The 25,156-nt window shown below is 38.3% G+C and overlaps 1 protein-coding gene across 2 annotated transcripts in view; it reads right to left on the reverse strand.

Annotated features, from left to right (window-relative positions):
- The window catches only part of DPYD (dihydropyrimidine dehydrogenase), a 314,271-nt gene that overhangs the window by 34,775 nt on the left and 254,340 nt on the right, over nucleotides 1–25,156 (reverse strand). For both annotated transcript variants that reach the window (XR_011904470.1, XM_072342915.1), the window contains exon 20: nucleotides 9,978–10,157. Coding sequence is in view for 1 of the 2 variants with exons in the window: in XM_072342915.1 (XP_072199016.1) it covers nucleotides 9,978–10,157 (180 nt within the window). In the remaining variant the exon portion in view is untranslated. The remainder of the gene's footprint in view (nucleotides 1–9,977; nucleotides 10,158–25,156) is intronic.

Below are 25,156 nucleotides of genomic sequence, written 5' to 3' on the forward strand. Positions count from 1 at the left end.
GGATAGGTCAGCAAAATACAGAAACCTCTTTTCTCAACTCCTACATGTAGAAATGGTGTGCCCAATATTTCCTTTCACTTACTGGAGGCAGTTGCCCTCTGCCAAAGTATGACTAATGTGCAACAAAACAGAAAAACATTTTATTCCATTTGTCTGTAAAAACCCAGAAACTGCTGTTCCTGGAGCTGAGGGATACAGGGATACGTGTGTTTGGAAACAGATGATTACAGAAAAATCTTCACTTTTTTTTTTTTTTTTTTTTTTTTTTTTTTTCTCCATAGCAATGAAAATAAAATGTGTAGCAAAGATCATAATCAAGATCCTTAAATATGTTCTTAAACTTTAAGCAGAAAGACATTTCAATTGCACGTTGCCAGGTACAGTTGGCTCCAGCGGCTTACACTGAGCCACGGAAACACTCTGTTAGGATGCAGTGGCTTCCAAGGATAGCTGATAGGGCTCAGCTGAAATGCTCAAAAGGCCATATGCTAGCACGTGCAAATCAGACAGGAAAAATCTAAAGCCCAGCACACACTCCTGGCAACCTGAAATGTCTCCTGGCAGGATTTTGCTAGACTTCATGCATTCAAGTCTTAAAAGTCCTCCCTCCCTTTAATCTCAGCAACACAGCATGAAGCCTCCATCACTTCAAAAAGACTTGCCTTCCAATCAGGATATTTTTTTTTTCTGCTGCTTTTCCTGAACACATCCCTTTCTTCCAATTCAATGTTGGCTGAATTTTCCACTCTACATCATAAAATTCCTCTCTCTCGATTGATTGCAAACTTCAAATTTGTAGATTTGAGTTCTTCATCTGTTATGTTTGAGTGCATCCTTTAGAAAGGACATACAGACACTTTCAAGTTTAGCTTCTTTAGCCTTTTCCTCACTCCTAGATTTCTGATACATTTGTGCCTGTGACTACACTTAGGGCTCTTAAATAAATCTGTTCTTAAAACAAGAGGTGTTTTAGTCAAGGAAATGAAGTGAGAAGTCATAAAATCTCTCTCAAAACTAATCCAAGAATAATTAAGTTATTGGAAAACAGCCTGAAAAGCGATATTTACTCTGCTATAGCCAAGTCCACAGATTTTGTTTTGTTCCTTCCTTACGCAAGCATTGTGGCTCATGCAGTATCTTTCTATCTAAGTAGACAACTTCCTCAAGTGCTTTAGGGGCAATGTTTGTTTCAGAGGCTCAGAGCCCAAGACTTTCCGTGTATATCAGTAAGTGCATCTGTGACTAGTACCATAAACAAAATGGAACACATAAAAAACTGAAGCATTTGCTAATAATAGTTACCTGGAGGTACAAAAGAGACATTCTTGGTTGGCAAGATGTGTCTAAATCATCAGAATATTGGTAGGATATAACCTGCATCTTCTTAAGACTACACCTCAGATAATATCAAGCATTTTACCAGCACTTAATGAACAATAAAGAAGTACTGCTTAGAAATACACAATATTGTTAATAAATGGCTTGGCTCACTAGGGGTAGATTCTAGAGGAAGAATTTCATATCATCAGGTCCTCAGACTAGTAATTATAGCTTACATTTTGAAAGGCGCAACCTTGCTTTCACAGACGCAATTTGCATCAAAATCTGCACTTACAAAATCAGAGAGAATGGTTTTGCACATATAAATTAATTGCTGACATTTTCTGGTGCTTGAACTGCAGACAATTAGCTATCAGTCACTACTGACCGGGGCTTTACCTAGCGAGGATGCAAAAAATAAGGCTCTGCAAGTAATACCAATCCCATAAACACTGCAGTATCCTAAACATCCCCAAACTCGGTGAGTTTCATCTCACAAAGAAAAATCTCTTTGGCTGTAAAAGCTGATACTGAACCGAAGGTTGGAAGAAGAGGGTGGGGGAAGGGGAAAGGGAGACTGATTTGCTTTCAATGAATATGAAAAAGCTGATCTCTGCCATTGAGGAAAATTCTTGCACCAGCAAGTGCTGACTGATTGCCATGAGGAATGCTTTATCACCGAGATCCAGACACCCTGTCATATGGTGATTATTATTCCTGTCATGACCCTCTGGTCATCAAGCCACAGTGTCTTTTGTCACGAAACAACTATCCAATAAGGAATAATCTAGGAATAAGCCTGTGGCATAATATCTTCTACTTGCTTATACACACAGCAGGAGTAGGAAAATCTTCTTCCTATGAGTTATTACCTGCTCTAATCCACTTTGGAAAATAGCAGTATTTCCTTAATTTTGTGAAGCACGCAAGCATATTTTTCACAAGCCACAGCAAGCTGAATAACTCAGCCCAGAGCTGAAATCAAATTTCAGCATTCTCTCAGGTAGAGATAAATAGTCCAACATCGCCATCAGATCCACACAGAAATTAACAAACATTCCCACAAAAACTTAACATGGACACACAAATGCTGAATTGGGTACCATCTTGTTCTGCTTTTAATCTCACATCATCCACAAGGCTGAGGTCTGGCCTCAGTCCTGTTTTGAGAACAGCTCTGACACACAGAAGCAATGCATGTTCAAAGCCCCAACAAGCACATGTACCACCTACCAATCTTAGCTCTGTTTTCATTCCTATATGCTAAAGCAACGTTAAATTCTTCCCCGTTATCCATATTAATATCATCCAACTATATAGTCCTGCAGAGCTAATTAAAGCTTCTGTGCATTATTTCCCTGACTTTTCTAATTCTGCTCTCTGAGAATAGGGCTAGCACTTTGCAATCACAGGCAGAGTGCATTGCACTGAAAGCATCCCAGGAGGAAGGGCTGGACAGCCCTGCTCCGACAGCAGACGGGAGAAGCCATGTTTGGCCATGCCAGCCAATTCTTTTCATGTCTTTTCTGTCCTTATTGCTTATGTAGATCGCCCAACACAAGGATTGTTTTTAATGGTTTTACCCAACCAGCAAGATAAGTAACAAATACAACAATGCATATACAACTATACAGAATAAAAAATTAATGGTGTTAGAGAAGGATGATGCACATAGACATTAAGTGTGACACTGGGGAGGAAGTGGGGGTAAGTGCGCATGGTTAATATGAAAAGATGTCAAAAAAAATGAAGCATAATAATAGTGCAATTTATCCTTGCTAAACGTACTGCACCGTGCTATAATTAAATATGAAAACCTAAATTTATCTCTATGTTCGGCTGTCATTAACTTAACAGGGAGTGCACATGTTCTAATCTAATGGCTGATTTTTTTCTCCATGTGCAGCATATTAAAATGTATATTAGCCTCAAGGTGCATAAACACAAAATAATAGACCAAAGGTTTTGGCCTGTGGAGAAAAAAATCCATGCTCAAAGGCCGTCAAGTAGCTGGTGATGCAGGGGAGACACTCACTTAGCCTCATTAAGCCAAAGCTCTCTTTTGCTTGTCTTTTGTTCTGCATGACAGCAGCCTCTTTGTTGTATAATAATTCATTCCAAGTTCGTTCCAAGCTACCGAAACTGGTGAACTGTGGCCATTTTAATGAGCAGTATTGGTGGTATGCATAATCTGGAAGCCACGTGGACCAGGCAGTCACAGAGCACTGCAGCCAGCAAAATGAGATACTGTCGAAATCACAAATTTGTCAAGTTGTTTTTGGACAGGGTATTATAATAAGCACTAAAATATGCATCTTATTACTCTGCATCTGCCAGTCAAAGATCACTGTAATGAATGCATGCTGCAGGGTATGACCAGGCCATTTTCCTAAGTAAAACAAACTGCAGAGTACAAAAAAAGAATTATGTATTTTTGGCAGTGCCTGGATTTTTTTAAAATCCTATTGCAACAAGAGCTGGATTTTCCCAGCATGGTGTCTGTTGCCAGCAGTGAAAGCACTAAAACCAACACAGCCAAGGAGTTAATGTGAATACACAGTTTCTTAATAGCCACATTCACTAGCTGTGAATATCAAACTTTAAACTTAGTGCTTAAAGCAAATTTAGCATACAATACATATAAAACCTACAAAGATTAAACTTCTTACCTATGCCTTAACAATCCTAGTTCCTTTTGTTTTATCAGTTTCTACTGTAAATGGCTTCACTGTTAGGGAAGGTATATTTTTTATAAGAAACTGTGGACTGTATAAGAAACAACACTGAAGATAATCACAACATAAACTTCCATAATAGACCCATTAAGAAAAAACAAATGTTATAGAGGTTGTTTCTTCACATATTGTTTAGGCTAGGAACTTTTGTCTAGCCTTGCAAACTCTGGAGGATTTATCAACTGCAACAAAGCCATGTGACTGGTACAGCAGGATGCAGAGGGTTGCTCTGCCAGTGCTCCCCAGATCACTCCTGAGGATGTTCTGCAGACAGATCATCAGACTCCCATGGGGACTCACATCTGCAGAAGCCCTTTTCCACCCTGGGAGAGAAAGTGAAGAATGGAGAAATTCTAAGCACAAGCTATAACAGTCCCTGAGTGTGCTGATGTTCAATCCATTTAATACCCTAAACAAAGAGCCCTTCTTTATCAACAATGGCTTACACTTAGAATCATTAAGGTTGGAAAAGACCTCTAAGATCAACTAGTCCAACCAGCCACATCCCACCAATACTGTCCACTAAGCCATATCCCTTAGGAAGCTGTGATGTGACTGGCTGAAATCTACATTTCAGATGCAAGCCATGGTATCAAAATTCATCTTTGACTGAATCTTCAGAACTGTTGATGGGAGTAAGGGAAGAAAGATTTGTTTTGTAATGTGATCTCCAAATTATCATTTGATGAGGTGGTCTGTGTTTCTGGCCAGTGACGAGTGCTGGAAACAAGAGGGTAGTTCTTCACCATGCTGGAAAACTTTGCTTTCCCAAACAAAGGTGCACAAAAGTCAATTCCAAATATGAGGGGTGAATGCCTCCACCCACTGAAGGTGGTCAGAGGTCTTGAAGAATCTGAAAGCAGCCAAAACTTGGTGCATGCATTGGCAACAGTGTTCTTATGTAGCTGGCAGTTTATTTATTTAACAGAAGAGCCAATGTAATATTTCATATGAAGCCTTTGAAGTTTTGCAAAATTCTCTCTTTGTGCTATAAAAGATTGTTTAGATTTGACCGCAATAAAGTTAAAATTCAGAAGGCTTCTATACTCAGAAGAATCAGCTTCTAGTACCCATTGATATTCAATGGAAAGCATGTTTAGTCATAACAGGAAGCCCTTGTATTTAGAGAACAAAATCTGCAGTTTGTTAAATTTTAGTTCCAAGAATTTTCAGTGAAGTTCTTACTCTGAACGGTGCATGTTCAGAATCACTCTCTTTCATCTCTTTGCTGAAGAAACTGTCTATGTTTTTATCAGATACTGCTTTAATGTTTGCATTACAATACAATCATAATAATTGAGGAGGATTCACTAGGATAAAGAGTTTGTTTGGGTTTTGGATAATTCTGAAATGAAGATACTTTGGTTAATCATTTTCCTTTTTATTTCTTTAACCTTTAAATACAACTAAACAAATGTCATTAGTTTTCAAACTTCTGGTGCTGAAAGCAAGGTATGAAATGTCTGTATTTATTTACTCCTTCCTATAAACCCATAAACTGCCACATGTTTAGCTACCTGGCATGTGCAGAGACCACTGTGTTAAGTATGATTTTTATAGCTGACATTGGGTGGAAGTTTATAGAGAAACACACTATACCAATTCTGTTGCCATCAGCTGACACCAGTGTAGTTCTTGGACATAATCACTTCAGCTCCCTGGAGTAAGATCAGTGAGCAACTAATAAAAGATTCCTGTAATAAACAGACAAGGTGAGACAGTGACTACGCAGAGGAGATCAAATTGCACCTCTGGGGAATATTGTACCCTGTCTAGATGCCTAGTGAGAACACAGTTATCTTTATCACTCCTGTTGATGTATCTTCCTAGGAAACTTAGAGATATCATTCTAAAACACAACTCAGTTAATTTGGGATTACAGGGATACTAACTCTACTCTCCCTCTCTTATGCAGCCACTCTAATAATTTTGGGTTATAAGAGCATGCTTAACTATATGCATCATTGTAACATGCTCTTGATCTCTATCTAAATTCATGATGAGGCAAGCATGCTTTTACAAAAGTTCTTCCTTGAGGGAGTCAGTAAAAAGGCAGTGTGGTGTCACCATTACTGTGCCACTCTCTCATCCCACTGTCTATATTTGCAGGCTGAGATTATAGCTGAGACAAGCTGACAAGGTTTATCTCATGCATTCAATGGAAAGGTGATTCAGAGGTGATATTAATGACAGCCATCTGTGTCAAAGTTTCAAATGTCAGGTCCTCTCACAGAAAAAAACACCTAAATAAGCCATCAGAAAAGCAGTGTGGAAGGAAAACATGAAGACTGGCTTTGTCCACTTTTGTGAGGCTGATGCAGCATCTATGCTAGGACTGTCTTTTGAGTGGCTGTAGATAAGGCTGAAGTCTTAAGTGTGGGAGCCAGTGAGTAGAAGCCACATCTGAGTTTAGCATTTCTAAGTGGGAATCTCATTGATATGACAGGTAGTGTACTATCACAGGTCACATCTTGGTACAATGGCAAGTACTGACTGCAGCAGCAACTACTGCATTAGCAAACACAGAATGCTAGTGTTACAGAAGAACTATCAGAGAATACATATCAGCTGCCTCAAAGACGATGCGTTTAGAGTCTACAGGCCAAAAACCACATTATGCAATGTTGCAAAGCAAAAAAGCAGCACTCGTATTTCCAAGATATTTTACAGAGCTATGATGCTTCTCATTTGTTAAGGGCTAAAAATTATCAGATGAAAGTATTTGTAGCATTAATGTAAAAGCACAAACAGGTACTGATCGGAATCATTCTCCCTTTTAGCAGAAGGTGGGTGTGTCTTCTCTTAAACTGCTTATTCGCACCACTTAGCACAGTTTTTTAGTATTCTTTCTGTTTACAAAGGAAATGATTGTGATAAATGTAACAACCAATGAGATAACTGTTCATTTTGCCATTTATCTGGTGTCTGCAGGGCAAGACAGCTTTGCTTTGATGTCAGGTGCTCTGCTTAGAAGAAAGTGTTTATCATTTCATTTACTCTGGTCATCAAATACTAAAAAAAATCATGACAAAATTCTACTGTGTCACTCTCCTGTGGCAACACTCTGCATTCAGCATCTATTTGATGCTGATATGAGGAAAGGACATGAATTATCTAAAGGCTAGAGTACTGCTATATAAAAATACAGGTGTTTACATTCAGTGTCACACTGTGAGTCCACATAGATACCATTATGAACACATTTAATTAGGAATAGGACCAGTCCTAAATCTGTAATATAATGAGGACTGGGAAAGGCTTAAGGAACTTTTATACAATCAGAAAGCAAGTGGTTCTCAAAGTTTTTGGAAATTACATTTGTTCCACAGTTCCTTATCATTACATTTTCAACTGCCTGAATTATCTCTATGTTTCCATATGAAAATCAATAGGAATTTCATCACTTACAAAACGGAGAATCATTCCTTTATATTTTTACCTTTATTGCAAATAAATCACGACATTTTTAAATGGATATCTTTACTGATTAAAATGCAAAGCTTCGTTTAGCTTCTTAAGGGGTTTTACCAAAGAAACTGCATTTCATCTCAAGGTAATGCCACTACAAACTTGGACATCTCCTTGGAAGTTTTTGGAAACTGGAATGAAGGATTCTAGCTGCCACATTTTAGTGCACATGTAAGATATGGTCACTCGTTATTTTTATCATTGAGAACATACACAACACATCAGTGTGTTATCTCCTCTTTTTCTAGAAGGAGTAAGAGTATGCTTTTTAGTTAATATATTTTAGAAACAAAGTCAGGAGTGCATGTTATTACTTGCTGCCAAGCAAGCTAGATACTTGTGTTTGAATCTAGATGGAACTGCAATACTTAACTGAATTTGCTGGGCACAAGTACATGAAATCCAATATTGATAATAATTTATGAAGGTAAGAATACTGATTCCTATTGTATTGCTAACTTAGTTTATGATAACATAATTAGTTACACTAATAACACTGCTTAGGCACAGTGCAGCTAATTATGATATTATAAATATTAATGATATCAAGCCTTTGTATTTGATTGCCCCTAGTAGGATCATTTATCATGGTACTTCCTTTTACCCGTGTGATGTTATTTTTCTTCCTTTTCCCTTGAATGCTTGTTCTTGGACAGTTATCCTGAGCTTCAGTTTAAAAAATATCACTGCTTTATCAATGGTGCAGCTCTATATTTTATTATTTAGTAGCAATGATCCAATGATATAATTCTGTTCTAAGGGCACTCAAATACAGAATTGGTTATATTATGAATATCTTGCTCTTTTAAAAAGCCTAAAAGAGCCAGCCAGCCACGATAACATCAGGCTTTGTTTTTCATTCTTTTTCATGTGACCCGTTTCAAGTTAAGATTGCTTTGAATTATTAAATGCTCCCTTAAAGCATCTTTTCATACTACCTTTTTCAACGTTAACTATTCATGTAGTGACAAGCAGAAAAGTCTAAGAATTATAATCTTTTTCTTATTCAAATGGACACTAGAAACATCTTTGTCAATGGCTGTCTGTTTAGTAAAATGCAAACTTAATTCCAAGAACATAAGAGTGCTGGTTTAAAGAAGAATTGCAAAAAAACCTCTGTACCATAAATTGATGAATTGAAAATGCTGTGCTTCTACAGGTGTTACAGGAAGGAAGTTTGGATATAACCCTCTGAGACTGGCTTAACTGCTTAGCTTAAGTAGATGAAAATGAAACTGCTTATATCTTCTTTTATTTTTAAGCAGCGTATTATTCAGAGCTTTAGGAGTGGGATTGTCTTTTCTCCTGAAAGGTAATGTTATAATTTTCAGAGCTCCACAGAGAACAACAATTTCAGAGTCTCTAATCTCCTGCTAAATCCAACTCCAGTCATCAGCAATGATAAGCAGAGATTTGGAGGCATTTGACACTCCAAATCCTATTCTTTTGTAATTCTTTACTTTTTACAACATTTTCAACAGTGTTATATCAGATTTTTAGAAGGATAATCAATACGCATGATGTATAACTGAAATCAGTCTTCAAAGGGATCCCCTCTAGTAACCAGAAACAAAAGCTCTGTCTCCCTGCTGTGCAGGTATTTTGCTTAAAGCAGTAGGCAGCAGGGCGTCAGTAGGAAGCCAGTTACACCTCCCTGCTTCTCAGCAAGGATCAGCAGGTGTCCTGGTGTAAGGGTGAGCAGCACTGGGGCTGCTGCAATCTATTGTATCTGGCAAAAATCTCCAAAGATGCTTTTGTAATAGGGGACTACTAGAGCAGAGAGGAGAGACAGTCCAGAGGTTAGGAATTCACACAGACCACAGTTTACATTCCTATTCCACCACTGACTTCCTAGGTTTAAATGATCTCAATGAATTTATTAAATTGTTCAGTTTTTCTGTTCATCACCTGGAACTTCCCTGTCTTGTAGCAGGTATAGGAGTCAGTACCCATGACAGACCACAAGGTGCTCAGGCATGATGACTGTAGGATCATCTCCTACTTGTTAGATCATTCCAACTATCAACTTGGTTGTGACAGAAGCTGTCTCAGATGGTCAAGTCTAGTGCTAGGGGGCTTTCATATCTCCTGAATATTTCATTATGTTGGAATGCTCTGGCACAGTCTTAGTATCTGTCTAAATAGAGTTGAGTTTCACTACAACAAGCAGTTGAGAAATTTTTTCAAAGCATGTGCTATTTTACATCCTACACATTAAAACTGGACATACCATTACAAGCAGAGTGGAGACATTATATTCAGAGTAAAAAGTAATCCCATATCAAGGCAATTCAAGTCTGCCAGCTTAAGCCGCCATTAGATATTTGCTAATACACTGAACCAAAACAAACAAACAAACAAACAGCACCACAAAACAATTAGCAGAGAATGTGTACAATGAAGATAACATTGGATAGACAAGCGATATATGGGAATAACAATGAAACAACATACCTTTCCTATCAGATCAGCAATTCCAGATACTGGTTTTCCTTTCTGATGGCGCATGGTTGCAGGACTCTGTCCATTCCAGTCTCCAAGTTCCTCAATGCTTTTCAAGTAAAGAAGAGCTCTCAGTCCAGTGCAGTAGTCATCAATAACAGTGAAATCTTGATTCTGGATTGCACTGCACACCTATGAAATGTAAGTCTAATTATTAACAATGTTCAGGTACAAGAAGAGCAAGCACAAGAAGTTAGCATATGTTTTGGATTTACTGATTACCAGATGACTGTTACTGCAACTACACTGAAAAAGAACTATGAGAATTCAGGGTATTTATTGGCTGCTTCCTCCTATGCCAGTTCAGGAAAAAAGAAAAGAAAAAAAAAGTCTGTATGACTCTGATTGAGCCTAGGTTTCCTGATGGCTGCCCTTAGGCCAGATTTGAAGGCTGTTTAGAAGCAAACCTGCAAGCCCTGCCCCAAGAGCAACCACAGTGCACTTCCAGGACTCTGATGCCCCACATACAGATGTTACCTGCAGATGCTGGCTATTCCCTAGCCTGTATGTTTGTAAGCACAAACAAATAGATACAGACCCCAGACAAGGAGAGATTCTGCAGTCCAGCTTCCAGCTCAGAGAAGGGCCAATTAGAGGAGGCCATCCAGGAGTGCAGCCAATTGGGTTTTGAGTATCTCCAAAGATACTCCACAACTTCTCAATGTTTGCTGTCCAATTGCCCTACAATTGCCCCTAGTTTTTTCATAAATTCAATTGAACTTTCTGTATTCCAATTTATGCCCATTGCTGTTTGTCCTTTCCCTGGATATCACTGAAAGGATACTTTCAACGCTTTAGAAATACAGATAGCAGTATAACTTTGTAAGTATACAGCAACAATCCCTGATCTGCAAGGCTTAGCATTTTGAACTACTGATAGCAGAAAACTGCCTGATAAGTTACAAGTTGTTTTTTTTTTTTAAATACCCTGTGGGTATCAGCTCAGATTGAAACCCACAGAGTACCCAACTAAACTGACAACAAGTGAATAAAATGCTCCAACTCCTCTCTGAACACATTCTCATTAGCTAAATCCTAATCCACCAGCGAAGAGATACAGGGTTGGTTGACTACCGCTAATTGTCATTCCCTGGGAATTCTCATAAATTCCAGATGTGTCAGTGTTTTCAGGTTCTGATTCAGCTTTAATTCTAAAAACTAAAAACAATGCTCCTGATAAAACTGGCATTTACATACACACATAATGAGCACAAAATTGAAATAGCTGTCTACCTGTGAGCATGAATGTATGGATGTGCACAACTGCAGGCATACTCTTTGGATATGAAAATATACCTCAGCTTGTGTTTGGTATCAACACTTAATACAAAGAAAATTAAACACGGGAACTACATAATTCTTCACATTTAAGATAGGAGAATATAACTTGCAAATTTGAAGAAAGATGCACATCACGTTGTAAAATACCATATGCTATTACTATGCAAGAGAAAAATAAGGACAAACTACAGCACAAGAACATTTTCTATGCAGCACATTTACATTACACAAAACCTGTTTGTCTGCAGAAACATTGCAGGCATTAATTAGGTCTGCTATGCCTTCCTCAGACTTCAAGACTTTTTAAATATTATTCCAGAGAAATTACAGAAAACATCTCAATAATTTCTGGTACAGGATATTTAACTGCAAAACTCGAATGCTGCTTATTTAAAACTCTCTGTTCACCAAGGAATTCTCTAATATTTTTGTGCACAGGTAACCCTTTTATTAGCTATGCTTAGAAATACAAAACTGTTAAAACAAAACAAAACCAAATCAGTTAAAAGCCACATCATGTCACTTGAAATAAGTTCAGGCACTATTGTCAAAATCCTGAAATATTTTGACAGGATGTATACACATGAGGATACCTGTAATAACCTTATAAATAAGATGGCTTTTACTGTTTTCTATCTTATGGTGCAGTGTTATGAACTGCAACAGCATAAAAATGTGCAGAAGAGGATATCACACTAAGACTCACTGGGATCAATCCGAGCTCCACATACATTGCACTGTTTGGTGTCAGTGGGAAGCCAAGTGGGTTCCAGAACCGAAGGCAAAATGCAGGGTTTTTTTTTGTTTGTTTGTTTTATTTTTAAGAATGTAAATCACTGCATGGAAGAAAAATATTATCTGAAACAGAAAGTCTTAGAAACTGAATTAGCGAGTGTTTTCAGACAGCCATGCTCTTCTGTAGAAGCCTTATGACTTTGGTGCCCAATGGTGCAGATAATTCCCTGAAGACACGCTTTTCTCTGATTTCACTGTGATAAAAGCAGGGGAATGTTTTTACAGGCTTTTCCTGGAACAAGGGATATTCAAACATCAGTGCATACAAAACCAACAGAAAGAGTTTGGGTCATGTTTCTGGAGAATTCCAAAACATTTTGAACTTCAAAATTTCTTAAGCTGTACTTATCAGTTGGTGATAACTGTGTTTTAGTCTTATAGTACCTTCCATTGATCTTCCAATCAATGCAGAAAGCTTTGTTGCCTTTTAGAAGGAGCTGAACAAGAGAAAGGGGCACTGCACCATGTTAGCCATGACAATTTCTACACTACAGAGAAAGGTTTTTAGCATCACACCTGGCTGCCTCTGTTTAGATGACACTGTGCCCCCTTCACAGCACAAGAGAGGTGGCAGGGCAGCGGACCAGGCGAGACATAAACTCACACTTCCAGGAAAATCTCAGAACTGAGCTGATCTGTCTCACACATCACCGGTGTCCCTGCTTCAGTACTGCTGATTGCAGTGGGAGCAGGCATGCTTACTCTCTCTCACAAAGCTGAATGTTTAACACTCCCTTCTGCTGATATCTTATTTTACAGGCGTGAAGAGCAGCAAAAGCGGTCCAGCTATAGCTGTATTTATAATGGAACTACCTTTTGATTGCATTGTCTTTCATTTAATGTCTTATTAAACCACCTCAACAGGAGATAAATGCAAACAGGGTGCTACCTAGACAGCTGCTGTCAGTGCCTTGTGCTTGAACCTGATGGAAAGCAGCCTGGTCTGCTCCCCCTGGCTCCTTAATATCAAGCTTTCCAAGACCAAACACAATGAAATTTGCTTCCCTCTAGACCCTGAAGCAAAAGGCTAAACTTCACAACTAAGCACATACAAATGGTTATACTGCTCCAGATTAGCAGCCCATAACCTGTGGCCAGCAGAAATTGCTTATGGACAAGGTGGGCTGGCTGCTAATTTGGTTGATCACACCAGGTTTTGGGGTGGGACTTCACATGGCAGCAGCAGCATCTGTTCAGAGTCCTGTGGTCCTGCATAGTCCAAGTGAATCAGTCTTGTGAGTTAATTAACGTTCAGCAGTGCACTGACCCAGGCTTTCACCTGAAATAGTTAGGTAGAAAGTAGCCTTTTCTTCTTCAGATGAAGGCCCTATAAGTAATCAAGGGACAGACAGTGAAGTGAAGATCACAATGAAGTTGTCAGCTGTCCATTGCTTATATTTGTCTCTAACTTTGGACTAGAATTCAGTCAAGAAAAGAAAGGCACCACATTTTTCCTGTTTACAAAGGTAACGTAGTATTCTTACTGCATTTATATACAGGAGGTAATTTTGCTCATGCTTGGTTTGAGTGCACTGCCTTTGTGACAGCCTTGGCACTAAGATCCCTTCTTTCCACCAAATCCAGATTCCTCTTCCTTTCCAATGATTACCCCTTGCTCCCCAAGAGAAATAAACAAGCCAACATACCGTCATATGACCAGTAATTTTGAACCCTTAACATTCTGAAATATAAAACTGTTCAGAATAAGTTGCAGTTCTAATCTATACAGACATGTCTGAGATACTAAAAGACACACAATGCCTGCTTTGCTGCTGGTAAATCAAACATACACAGCATGATCTCATTGGGGAACGTGGGTGCAAAATGAATCACAGTCTAAGGCTCTAAGTAAAACTGCTCTGCAGAATGCAGCAATGGAGGAAGCATTCAAAGGTCCCTGCTGATGTCTTGCATACAAAATGACCTGTCTGCTCTATTACTAAACAAACATAAATACTCAGTCTAGCTTTGTCAAGGATCTAGAGCCATTACAAATCTTACTTGAGGAACTGGAGTAAATTGTCAGGTGGTTATTATTTTGTAAAAAGAATTTTACAGAATACATGATTTTTATTTATTTATTATTATTTTTTTAAATAATTCACATTAATCTGAAACTTTCAATTTGCATACTATGAAGAAAAAAGTTCATTATCAGTGACAAGTTCTACTACAGCAGTTATACAACACTGTAAGTGCCACTGCTTTTAGTGGAATCATTACACAACAAAGAGAAGGCAATTTCTAAAGTCTTTCCTGAGACAAATCTCCTGCAACATGTGTGTAAGAACTTTAGGGTTTAGCCCATAACCTATGTTTCTAGTAGGAACAACAAGATATCCTCACACTGCATTATCATCCTGCCCAAACTCTGGCATAAGCCAGGAGGCTGTATGTAAGACCTGTGCCATTTGCTCAAAGCCCTGAACAAAGTGGCTGAAGCATTTCCAGCCAGATCATCCACTGAAACAATTTCTTTTCACTGCTTTTCTCGCCTTTTTCAATGGAAGATGCCGCAGATGACAGAATAATTTCTATATAACTAGAAAAAAGAAACCAGAAGGTCAGAGACTCTGGTCTGTTTAATAGTGAGTTGCTTTTCAAGAAGTGCAGGTCTTCTTGGTGTGATTAGATCTGCGAGAACAAGAACACTGCATTGTCTGGCTGCAGTCATACTCCTATTTGAAAATGTCTCAAGATCACTATTAAATCCCTTTGAATTGGTGGTAGGTGGTTTAAGAGAATAGCTTGGAGAAAATTTTAATTTTTACACCCTCCAAAATATACACATGCAGCTCTCTTCAGAATATGGGCATAAAATAATTGTCATTCTTTAAGAAACCAGAAGTAACGGTAAGGAGGCATATGGGTGGCAGTGATACACAGTGTAGAAGTAAGATTGATGGGTATATATTTGTACACACAAACGCAAATCACAAAGTTTGACTGTTCTACCATATTAGTTTTCATTTGCTGTAGCTGTACAACATCAAAGCAGTGATGTCCTCATATACTGCATTTAGTGATAATGTAATGGGCCAGCAATAAAATAAATAAATAAATAAATAAATAAATAAATAAATAAAATCAAAGTGAGAGTTTCTAAGTAGTTTCCTGGCAATTGAGACAGCAGGCTCTTTCATCTGTGCTGTAACTGTGGCAGTGCATTGATTTAAACTCCTTCTGAGATCTCAAATGCTTTTATATTCTTAGGTCTTGCTGGCTGCTTTCTTTTTGCTTTTTTTCCTCCCTTCAAATGATAAAATTCTAGCATTTAGCAGAATGCCATCTTGCTTCCCCAGAAGACGGAGACTTATTTCAGCTTTGGTTCTAAACTGCACAGGATCTCTAAATAAAATAGCTCTCAAAATGCCATCCTATTAGGAAATCGGCCTTTGACTTCACAGTTTCTAATATTCTTATCATAGCAAGCAGATAAACAAATATTATTCCTCCTGGACACCCAGGAGAGGTTTTATAATGAATATATATATATAAAAATATATATATATTTTTTTTTTTCTATAAATCTGACTGTCTTTGAAATATTTTTACTGATATGTCCAAATGTTAAAAAAAAAAAAAAATGTACTGTTTTGATTTCACATTATAATAAACATTCTATTTATATTCTATTTTAACATTATCACCATTTAATATAGGCTTTCTTTTTCGACTGAAATTCTTCCTGTTAACTACAGAAGACATAAATCTTCCTTCCTGTTAGCAAAATGTTTATGAATGACTCTAAGGTGTTTTTCAATGAATAGTTTAGGCTACTGATTTTTTGTTGTTATTTTTCTTCTTTTATTAGCATCTATGGACTAAGATTCTGGTGGAAGAAGACTGAAAGCGTAAATGAATGCATGGTGCTTCAAGAAGGATGCTATTTCTGCCTATCTATCTACCTATCCATATAAATCAACAGCCTTCAGAAAATTAACATTACTATTGTGAGCAAATGCATGACTTTAATCTGGGGAAGGTATACATAGTATTTTAAAATTATTCTCAATAGCAACTGGGAAAAACTGACACAACTAAGAGGGAGATCTTACTGGGCCATGCAGTCTATCCTCTGCATAGCCCTTGGCTATGGAAATTACAGTGTATGCTTTCCAGCTCCTCTACAAGAATCTACATGTGCCCAGACATGCAAAGCAAAAAGCGGTACACACGGCACTGGTTGCCCAACACAGTGTTTCGAATAAAGTGAAAAGAGCTGCCACCTGACAGTAAGGAGACATAAAATTTTCTCTGAGAGGAGTTTCTGTGCTTACAGTCTTCAGGACAACAGAAAGTCCACAGAAAATCTGCCAATATAGTGATGGCTCGTACTCCTCATGTCTCAGTGAGCACTGACTTACCAGTACATTAAGCGCATAGCCTACATTATCCTTCCTATCAGTAATTATTAGTCTTGCTGAAGAGTTGTAGGATTAAGAAATATTAGCGGAAGTGGATTATCAGACAATGTGGTGCACTCTCTGGAAAAAAAACAAAACAAAACAAAAAAAAAACAACAACAAGATTCTTTGTTACAAAGAATAAATTCGTAACTGAGCAAAAGCTTTCCAAATATTGATACAGTACAGATGGAATGATTTGATTCATTCACATTAGCTGCTTAAATGACTCTAGAGATATAGGTTAGCAGATGGGATGTTACTTAACAAGGCTTCAGCTACTGGATCAAGATGCAAAACTGATTTGGAAGATGGCTGATAGCCTTTTTAAAACATTAGAATTGAGCTACATGAACTAATGAACTACTGCTTGTTCCAAAGTCCAGGACAGCTTTCAGAAAACAATCTGGTGGACTTCTACACTGTATCTACAAATATTCTGAGTTGTGGGAAAAACTAAAACACAGTCTTTTTTACTGAGCTCTAGGCTTAACATCCCAGTGAGCAAAAGGCTTACTGGTGGCACTGAAGGGGAAACATATAGCAGAAAGATTCAACGATGCTAACTGCTCCTTGATTTGCAGAGTAGGCAACTAGTCACATGTGGGCTTAAGAAACCCATATAGAAAAAAAAGACTGAATGGTGAAACATCACGTGAGTGTCAGTAATGAAATATTTTAGTTATTTTAGTTATGTGAAGAAAGCTCATCAGTGAACTGTTATTGTAATCAAAAGTATAGGCTAATGTCAGTAAGTAATGAAGCTCAAAATGAGCTAAAAGGAGATGAAGGTCCTCAAGGCATCTTGCAGGATAAGTGCTCTACCTCCTCTACAGCTCAAATCCTCTCTATAGCAGGACAACACAGTGCTGAAGTAGTGTTGCACCTTGTGAAGCCACAAAAGCCTGCTGAGATAGGTTGTGAGAAAAGCTGTCTTAGCACCAAGGTGACAGTTATCCCTGCTAAGACCGCAAGTACAGTGCACAAACCTTGTCTAGCAACCCTGGGCACTAGTGAGTGTCCAGCAACATCAAGGAGAAGGCTACAATGCACTGCCATGGCAGGAGATAAGAACACTGTAAGTGAGCTATTAGACGTTATCTGACACATTAATTCATAGCCTGTTCCAATGTACCTTTCCTCCCCTTAAGTTTTCTATGACAATTAACGTATAATTGATCTAAATACCTAAACTCAATGTTTGGAAGTTGGAAACTGGTACTTATCAAGGGATTCTGAGGGATGCAGTTCTGTGTCCCAAATCTTTGAGAAGGGAAATGCAGAAGAAATCAAACATTTTCAGAAGGCTCCCTGTGGTAATTGTATTTTGGTTGGCTTTTTTAGCTCCTGTCAACCATCCCTAGAGGAATGGTTATATTTCCTTATCTCACTAGAGCATTCTGTCAGTTCTTGGAACAGCAAAGTGGACCTTTATGCAGTAGGTGGGCAAATATACTGATAAAAGTGCTAATCATGATCATCTTTGCGCAGAAAACAAATATGATTCCACATGCCTTGAGCAATGAGGAGTGTGGAGACAGCCTCATAATCAGCCATCTACAGCAAACTGTATCATTGTACTCTAGATCCATAAAATTAAAGATATCTTTGAAAGCAGACAAACTGACTCCCCTGTGTAAACAGTGCAATCACACACACAGGCTCTCCATCTTTAAATGTATTTTGAATATCACTTCACATTTCGTTTGTTAACACCTAAAGGTCTCACCTCTCCCTTACAAGTTGTGTTGTGGAAAATGAAATCTTCCCACTCTCCCAATGGTTCTGCAGCTGCTGGCACAGAGTCAGCAGCTGTGCCAGAAAGGCAGAGATTTACTCAATGCATTTCAATGTCTTATATCCCTCCAGTTCCTCAAGAGGTATTTCTAAAACAGATAACTAGTGAAGTTGCTCAGACGTAGAGGCTTGATGTCAAATGTCAGACAGCCCCATATGACATTTAGTCAGAAGTTAGTAATATTTTTAAGATTATTCATTAATTTATTCATTCATTTTGTGAGCTAAACAACAGGAACTCCATCCTGTCTTGACTGGAGTCAGTAAGCTTTTCCATTTTTGGAAATGCGTGTTTGTCAGAAGCGAGAGTGGCTCTAGGAAAACGTGCTCTTCAGAAAAGAACTGTATTCTGAAAAAAACGTGTGGAAAAAAGTTTCAGAATTGCCAATATGTGCTGTTTGACAACATGGAATGCAACAGCCCCATTTAGCTTCAAAATGTCTGTTTTGCGATCTCAGTTAATTGGAATGAAAAGGTCAAAACTAAAACACGCTGCAAAGCGATTGAAACAAAATTTTGATTCACTTAAATAATATTTTTTCTCTAGCACACATTTTTAGAAATCTTATTACCAGTTAAAATGAAAAACCATTTCCACCCTGCAACCTTCCTGTGACAGAACAACTATTTCTTGGTCATGGGCTCCTCCCTGTGCAGCTTTCCTTTGGCCATCCAGAAGGAAGGTAAACATATCAGTAAGTCAGAGGCTCATTAATGTATAGAAGATCCAGGTTAGATCTTCTGAATTTTTCAGCCCAGGACACTGAATCAGCCACAGCAGGGACTTGAACCCAGATCTATTTTGATTAAATAAAATTGGTCAGTGAGAATCAGTTTCCCCAAAGAAGTTTTTAACAAACTCTAATGAGAACCATCTACTGAGGGACGTCATCCTGTGACCAGAATTCTGAAAGCTTCCTGCTTCTCAAAATCAAACAGAAAAGCAATTTTTTCATTTTGGAACCTCAGTTCAGTCCTGCAATGATTAACCCCTCATCCTTGTGAGTCTTTCTCTCTACTACTGTCACATTTTATTTCAGTTAAAATTACTTTCATCCTTTATCAGCTTGCCTGTACGAATTTGTGCAGCAGCTGCTGTGTCCATTGAAGAGTGAGATTCATGTGAATAAAATAGTTCTGACCCTCTGAGTCCTCCGTGCCTGAGATAAAAACCCACTTCCACATTTCCTTGGGGATTGTTTTACCTATCTCTGTCCAAAAAATAAATATCAGCAAGAAAAGCAGTGACATAACTCAGATATTGAAGGAAATTAAACCCTTTCTTAAATGTACTGCCAGCTTCAGAAAAATGGTTTCTCTGTTTGTTTCTTTCATTCAAATTGCGTGGATAAAAGGACCTCTCAGCAGACAGATCAAGCTGTGTCAGGGGGCTTACGTTGTAGCAGGAAAAATACTTCAAAAGGCATTGGGGCTCCCAGTCCCAGATTGCTTCCTCTTTCCTGGGCAGAAAAAGGATTTTTCTACCACTGGGGAAATGGTTGGAATGGTCATCTGGTCTTGTTAAACTGCAATCAGCCCTGCACTGACCCAAGCTGGTGCAAAGCCTGAGGACTGCAGAATCAATGGAGCTGTGACAATACAAAATGGAAAATTTCTTGCTTGCGTACGTTCTTTGTATGGCTGATAATGTTTCTGAGAAAAACGCCTCTGACGGCAAAGCTTTGCAATCCTGAATGTTTCGCGTATACCCTCGTAGGAAAATAAAGTCCTCTGCCAATACAATAGGTGTAATTTAAAAGAAAATATAGGAAATCCTCTAATTAATGGAGATGGCAGTAACAAGAAAAGAAACTCAGCATTTTCCACCTAGCTTGTCTTTCCTTCTCTCAGTATCCAATATGAGTTTGCTACATTTTCAGTTTGATTTCCAGCCACTTCCACTTGAAACCGAAGGGTAACTTTGTCTACAACAAAACTACAAACTGCTACTTTGTGTCTGATTGAAGCCTGCACTGAATCAAAAAAATTTGCCACAAAACTCGCCCACTGTGAACCAAATTTCTTTTGAAAAGTCATCTCCACGTTGCTTTTACTTTGTAAATTTCTAAACAAAACTCACTTGACAACAATTCACACACTTTTATCGTAGGGAGGATAAACAGCATTGGAAAGAGAAACAGTACTGTGGATCCTTGGGAGACAGTGCTGCCAAAGCAATTAGTATTTGTGTGTCTTCAACTCTGAAGTCACTGAGCCACCAGACTCAGAGTGGACACCTGGGTAGAGAGGGGAAGGGAAAACTCAGTGCCCCCAGTTACAAGAGCAGGGAACAAATCCTCCACAGGTGTTGCAAGCAACTGCCATAGGACAGAATTTGAGCTGATGCTCCATTGAGACCTAATTGCTATTAAATAATTATTACCATTCCATGATAGTTAAACCTACTTTGCATGAGAATCCATTATAAGAATGACAAATAGCAATTGTTATGGAATGAGCTTGAATTCATTCTTACAAATTTATGAAATAACAATCCTATCTATGCAGACCTCATTTACTAGCTGGTGAAATGAGCAGAAAGAAAGGAAAGCTAATAGATAAATCCCTTAAGCAGCTCCAAACAAAATGTAAAACTACCGCAAAAAAAGGCACAAAATAGAAGGCATTACTAGCTTAAGAGTTCAGTCCAGAACTTTATGACATGATGATTATAATACTGTAACTTTTCATTAAAAGTGGCAAAATAACTAAAGTAAACATCAATAATGAAAACCTGTTATAACCTGATATTTTTATTCATGACCAAAGAACTTTCTAGAATTTTTTGTCTGAGAAATTGAGATTTCCACTGAAAGGAATTCTGGCCAGCAATTAGCAATTTCCATTCCAAGTATATGTAACAGAGTAAACGTGGCAGTTCTCTAATGACTTTTTTATATTAACAAAAGAAGACAGACAGTTGAGAACAGGTTGAGTTTCTCTAATTAGCAGTGAGGAAAGAAAAAAGCAGAAAATAATGTTTATTGGAAGGATCACTGTATGTATCTCTGTCCCAACTACTCTCTCTTCCACATTCCTTTTTCTTTTGATTTTATTTCGACATGTTCAAACGGCACTTTGTTCCCTCTTTTGTTTCTCCATGTACTGCAAATTTCATCTCTACCAAGAAGGGCCACTCCATTCAGTGCCACATTCATTGAAGACTTTTTTAAGCATGCAGCTCTGTGAGCAGCAGAACTAATGATACCTGGCTTCCAGCAGGTCTGTGTCTCCTGGTTGGGTTCTCTGACGTCTAATAAGGTGTGACTGCCAATTAAAGTCTTTCCTGTGGCTGACACAGCCCTGGCAGTGCTGTCCCATGTGGATTCTCAGAGGTCTAATGGAGGTGAGCCTATAGTGTGATCGTTCTTACAGTGAAGGAATGCAGGTACATACTCTCCACTGACTGACTTTATCATTTTCCCAAAACTTGTTATAGTAAAATAATTTCTATCTTCTGTCAAATTTCAAATGAAATGGCTGCAAAGTTCACATGTGACTGAGGATACTCAAAAGGATGTACAAACACATTGAGCTTCTTTGGGAACACAGGCTTTAGCATTTTTTAAAACTCTGTTTCTACCTGAGGATGCTCTTATCTAAATCAAAAGAATTACATATGAAAGTCACATTTGCCTTAAGTGGTATTTTGTTTCCTTAAAATTGTTGGCAGACGTAAAGAGCCATTTCTTGAATCTGTCTGACTCTCAGTCATACAGCTCTGGTGGCCCACTACTGCATCCAGCAATCTATTCATTACTGAACAGCTTTGTACAGGTTCTGTTCTTCTACCCTGAGCCATGGTGCGGAACAGAAAATGTGTGCTGCCAACTGGTGCTGAAGCACACCTGTTCTCTGTCACCATGGCCAGCAGAACTCTCTGACAAAAACCTCCCTGCCAACATGACAAAAAGCCTCTACTCACCAGTGCAGTGTGCAGATGGCAGAGGCTGGGTGGGGTAGGCAGGAGAAACCCAGACATAGAGACTGCTCCCTATCCTTGAGGCTTGTAGTCTGCAACCTGACTTCACATTCCCCACACGGTGCTGAGATTAGACACAGGGAAACACTGAGCCTTTTCTCTGCATTCAAAGTTACTGTTATTCAACACAAGATGAAATAAATAGTTTTCAAGTGTCACCGGTAGAAACTTGGAATTCCCAAACAGTGAGCCTGTTCTATACCACTGCCCTGCTCCATCAGCCCTGTGATTGCAACCTCTTACTCACCAGACCACTAAATGGCATAAGCAGTAATTCCTGGATGAGACATTTTTGGCCTCAGCTAGTCCTCGCTTATCTCAATATCTGTGTCTTCACTGACCTGAACAGACACCAAGGTGAGCTTAAAAAAACTCTAATTAAGTGCACAGAGAACTGGCTCTCTGTTTTACAGTTCTGTAGCCATTAAAAACATGGACAAATATTGCATCAGGAATCTGAAGAAGAATTAAAATAATAATAATAATAATAATGGGGAAAATATGGTAAATTATTACAAGATACACTTACTTTGGAGGTTTTGTTTGGGCTTTTTTTGAGCTTGGGGATGAGAAAATGTTAGCATCTAAATACTAAGATATGACATAATGTTTATGACTTTTTTCATATCATTTTAGTGATTATATTTTCAGAACTTTGCTTGTATTTTTTGACACCCAGGACATCTTATATCTCATGGAAGGGTTCCTTGCAGGATTTCATATTTGCACAAATAAAATACCAGTCTCTTGAAGTTCATGTCCCACTATTTTGTGATGGGAAAACTTGTTTATTCATGCACAAGGGGCCATCTCTCTGTTATAAAACTCTCCCAGCTAAAAAGTTCAGTAAAATGCCTGCTAAAGAAAAAATAATGATCTAACTGTCCTGAATCCCTTGAGACTCTGGCTCCAAAGAGGTACCAACAAGAAATCTCCTTGAAAATGTTACAAAAAATCAAGCAGTCTCATAAAAACAACTGTGTTCCACAGTGGGGGCAGATTTTATCTTGCAGAAGCAAAAAATATCCCTAGTGGTTTGCCATCTAGAAAATACTTCCAGAAAGGGTTTTGTTCTTGGTCAGATACCTGAGATGCCTTGCAGAGCTGGCCATAGGCAGGAGTGGAGGGCACAGGCAGAGCCACCCTCACACAGCTGCTCCAGGGCATGGGCACTCCCACTGCACTCCCTGCCTGCAAAAGGTGGTCCTGGTGCAAGGAGTGTGCAAGAGCACACACTGCCTTGCTGCACTGCCTTCACCCAGCCCTGATCCAGCTGGATGCCACGAGCAGGGCTTGGGGTAACACTGATGGCTGCCCTCTGCCAGGTGGGACCACAGGTACAGCACTGAATGGGTGGATTGTTAGTCTTAACTGTGTAGAGAGCTTCACAGACATCCTTGCTGAAGAAACTGGGGACAGGTATGTCCTCCATTTTATAAGAGCAGAAATATGCTTGAAAAGATACATGTATTCTTCATGTATTCTTTTCAAGTTAATGACTAAAATTTGAGATTAACGAAAATGTTCCATAGCGGAATATAATGTTAAAAGACTCTGCCATGAAAAATGTATACTTCATATACTTCAGAAAGTACCCCTTTGTTCTATCTTTTTTTTTTTTTTTTTTTTTTGGTTACAGCTGCTAGAAATAATGACTACAGAATCTCTTTCAACAAAAGGTCATTTATGTCAATGGACAGAACACAGAGGATCAGATCACCTGCGGTAATTGCAAATTAATGCTCTACTGCTAATGCATTAACTACACAATATTGATCTACAATTGAATCATACAGGCTACTGTGAAGTGATTTTTACTTTAATATTTTTATGCTTTTATTGCTTTTTCCATAATGCATTTTCTTTTTCCACTGTAATTTTCTATAATTGTCTCTATTTTTAATTTCCTACAGTGAGATGACTTTGAAAAATGCATGTCTGCTTCAAAGCCTTGTAAAAATCTGACAAACCATCAATGTGACACGCTAAATCACATACATGACGCAAAAGATGCAAAAAATCCAATATACATCTTATTTTGATTAATTGTGGCTTTAAAAAAAAAGCTCACTTATAGAAAAACCTCATATTTCAGCCCCACTGGATGCCTATAGTAATGAACTGTACATCAAAAAGTTGCAGCCAGACATCTCTGGAGCTTTGTGAATGCAGGATTGGATAAAGGAGTGCACGACAAGAGTTATTTTTTTATTCCACACTTGTACTAAAAAAGGAGTTGGGGATTTGGGTGTCTTAGAAAAAAAACTGCCATACTAAAGGATCATCTGGAAAATGACAGAAAAATTTCAGCATTTTACTGAAAAATGTTAAAAGAAGTGTTGCTTTTTACCTCACTATAACATAATGTGGAATAATAAGGATTAATTGTGGTATAAAATTTTAATTCCAGCTACAACTGATTACAATGATCCAGTGTGCTTTAGATATCTGATCATGACTTCTTCACATATGAACATTTTGTCAGTAGTAGCCTAAAATGCTGCTGTCTTCTAAGGCTGGGGATAGAACACACAGGGAATGCTGACATTCTTTCCCAGAATCATTCCCTTACATACCTGATCAATACCACTTGAGGCCGTTAGAGTATGCATCAAAATATGGGTTCATCACCTGACTCCTTACTTGCATTCCAGTGTATGACAATTTTGTAAATGGAAAATTAACAATTTCCATTTTGATAATGGAAAAGAAGTTCCCACATTTTAAAAATAAAAGCAGTTGGAAAAAACAAACAAATAAACAGTGGAAAACTGATCACAGGTGGAATAGCTGCAGAGGCAAACCTGATCTTGGTTTTAATGGAGCTACATTTATTATTCATAAACCTCTTCACTCAGAGATATACCACA

Source organism: Excalfactoria chinensis, chromosome 8, assembly GCF_039878825.1.
Source record: "Excalfactoria chinensis isolate bCotChi1 chromosome 8, bCotChi1.hap2, whole genome shotgun sequence".
Classification (NCBI taxonomy): Eukaryota; Metazoa; Chordata; class Aves; order Galliformes; family Phasianidae; genus Excalfactoria; species Excalfactoria chinensis.